Below are 3,020 nucleotides of genomic sequence, written 5' to 3' on the forward strand. Positions count from 1 at the left end.
TGCGAGCAAGTGTTTTTCGTCGTGGACTCTCCGTGTGGCACGAGAGAAAAAGAAAAGAGAAGAAAGCGGAGCTTTGGTGTGCGTATGGCTTGGATCGTAGTCATTGTCGTCTCTTTCGTTTGAGTGAGCGAACCAGGGAACGCGTCACGAAACTTCGATCGAAAATTGCGTTCCACGCTGCGCGCGCTTTGCGCCGGTGACCCTGACATTCGACGGACGAGAGCGGCTCGACATATTTGCCCGAACGTATCGGTTAGAGAATCATCGTCGTTCGAAATTGTTAATTGAAAGTGTCCGAGATCTTTGTTGATTATATACGCATTTTTCGTGCGGATAATTGCGTCGTTCGAAGAAACAAATCGTCAACAAAGACTTCACTGAATCTACCGCGACGTGGCGTCGCGGAACCACGCTGACCTTGACTTTGGTACACGAAACACATCACGCCACAACTGAAGAAAATAGTTTTAGAAATCGAATCGCAGCCATTGTTTATAGTGATATCTCAAGCTCGTGCCTGGAGTGACCGTTGTTTTTATACGCCGTTCTTGTGTCGAAACAAACATCGAATGATACTTTATCTGGGCATCTTTTCAAATATCGCCAATTGACGCAGCACAGTTTTCTCGTTATCGCCCGCCTTTTTTCTCGAGTACCAAACATATCCGCTGCGTGTCTCTGCAATTTACTACGCGCCACTTGGCGAAACATCGAACCAGTCATTGAATGGGTGTGTGTGTGACAACACAGCAAAGACGCGGGAATTGTGTAAAGATGAAAGAATAGAAAATAACCATACGTGAAGCGTTGTGTAACGAAGCAAGTCTCGCGATTGGTCGATTGTCTATATAGCTGTGTCATTTACCTAATTTCTCCGAGTTGTTTACCGACACAAGAAGACACATCGGTGTGTGGTTCGCGGTGAACCAATTGCAAGAAACGGCGAAAAACATAAGGGTGTGTTTGACACCGATCCGGGAAGAGGAAGTGATGGCACCACGGCGTCACGCAAACGGCCACGCTGGTGTATTGATGGAGAACGGTGGAGGAGGAGCCGGTGGCGGTGGTATACACGACACGATGGAGAACAACCTGCTAACACAGAATCAAACGACTCGTTGCTGTACGCCTACCGGTGAATGCCTCCGAGGCGATGCTTTAATTCGCTTAAACGCTCTACATGACGCGGTCAAGGTGACGTGCAACAACGATAGTTGCCCGGTCGGTCAGTTCATGCATCGCGAGTGTTTCGACGCCTGGGAGCAGACCGTACTCACCTATTTGAAGAGTTGTGGACGCGCCCGTAGCTGGTCCGAACGACAGCGCCATCAAAATCTGTGGACGAAAAAGGGTTACGACCTGGCGTTCAAAGCGTGCGGTTGTCGATGCGGTCGTGGACATTTGAAGAAAGATTTGGATTGGATGCCACCAGGAACAGGGAACGCGCCTGGAAATCGACAAGATGAGAACGAAGCGAAGAAGAAGAAACGACGTAATCGACAGAATACCAGGCCTACGTTAGCTGTTTCGGCCGGACCTCCGAGCCACGGCAATCACGTTTCGACGAATGGTCGTGGTACTACCGAGGCTCAGTTGATCGAATCTGGTCGTGGAAGGGCTGGTTCCCTGTCATCTAGCACCGGTTCGAGTTCACCACCGGCAACCAGCGAGCCCAGTGTTAGCCCTCTTCATCAACCGCAGGTTATGATGAAGAAGAAGAGCAAAGTTGATTTCTTCAGTGATCGAGCTCGGTGAGTCTTTACTTTTTTCTCGTATCTTTTTTCCGATATGATTGGTTTTTGACGCGGTTAGGTTAGGATACTGGCTCCCCCTTGTAATTGGTAAATTAATTACAATTACTTACTTTTGAATCTTATTTTATATATTACATATACGTGTTATTTTATGAAAACGAAATTCACTAATTGAAGGATTAAAGATTAGCATTTAATTAAATCTGCGTAATTCAAATTACGTTGTTCAAAAATCAATTATATCTATATATATTGTAATTCATAGGAAAAGTAATATTATTGAGCGTCTAGGTTAGATTTTGTTTCGAATCATAATGATCGATAAATGCATACGCAAAATCGCATATAATACAATTTGTCGCGTTAAAAGATAATTATCTCGAAAAATTAATTTACGGAATATGTAAAACGAAGATACGTAAAAACTTTCGAAAGATACGATAATCCTGCAATTACGCGAATTTACGTGGTGAGGAAGCAACGAGGTTTTTTGAATTCGTGATAGTGCTGGATCGAGGGATAGGGAAGGAAGAAAAAGTTGGCCGGCTTGTTACAAACAATAATTGGCCTGGCGGTCACGATACTGATGGCTTCCTGTGAGGTCCACTGGCCAACGTGTAAGAATACAATTATCGCGATCCCTTATCATAGTAGTCACGTTTCTCTCCCACGCAAACTTCTTTAGTCTTGTTGACTGCTTTCAGTGATGATAACAGGTTTCTTTCGAATTATAGATTATGTTTAAAGTAATTAATTATTCTCTTCTTCGTATACGTTACATTCCACGTTAATAATAATAGAACTAAATCGAGGAAGTAAATTTTTTTAGAAAAAAAATATGTGACCTTGAAATACGTTTCGAGATAGATAAAATTGAACTACCCTATATATCTTTACAGTAGCTTCCTGCTGTCATTTTTATACCTTTGAAAGAAGACAGAAATGATAAATGCGAGGGTAAGGGGGATAGGATTTTCAAGGATTTTCGATATAGAGCTTTTGTCACGCTCTCGAAGGTGTCGTGTTAAAGTTCACCGCTAGGAATAAGGGGACGCAAGGGCAAGGGGAAGGGAAACATCGTATTTTCAGGGGGTTAAAGCGTATGGAACGTATTCCGTATGGAAAGCACATGCTTCCTTCTTTTATAGCGCGATTTTGAAGCTCGTATAAAAAAGGCGGTTCCAGAATATTTTCATTTCTTGAGGCGGTGAAGTTGTTTCGCGTTTGCGGCGTATATATATATATATATATATATATATATATATA

At 43.2% G+C, this 3,020-nt stretch overlaps 1 protein-coding gene across 1 annotated transcript in view; it reads left to right on the forward strand.

The window, feature by feature from the left end:
* Positions 1-6: 6 nt before the first annotated feature.
* The window catches only part of LOC102672661 (headcase protein), a 146,868-nt gene continuing 143,854 nt past the window's right edge, over positions 7-3,020 (forward strand). The window contains exon 1 of the mRNA XM_006617096.1: positions 7-1,751. Within this exon, the coding sequence (XP_006617159.1) occupies positions 991-1,751 (761 nt within the window). The 5' untranslated portion in view covers positions 7-990. The remainder of the gene's footprint in view (positions 1,752-3,020) is intronic.

Source organism: Apis dorsata, unplaced genomic scaffold (assembly GCF_000469605.1).
Source record: "Apis dorsata unplaced genomic scaffold, Apis dorsata 1.3 scaffold_292, whole genome shotgun sequence".
Lineage (NCBI taxonomy): Eukaryota > Metazoa > Arthropoda > Insecta > Hymenoptera > Apidae > Apis > Apis dorsata.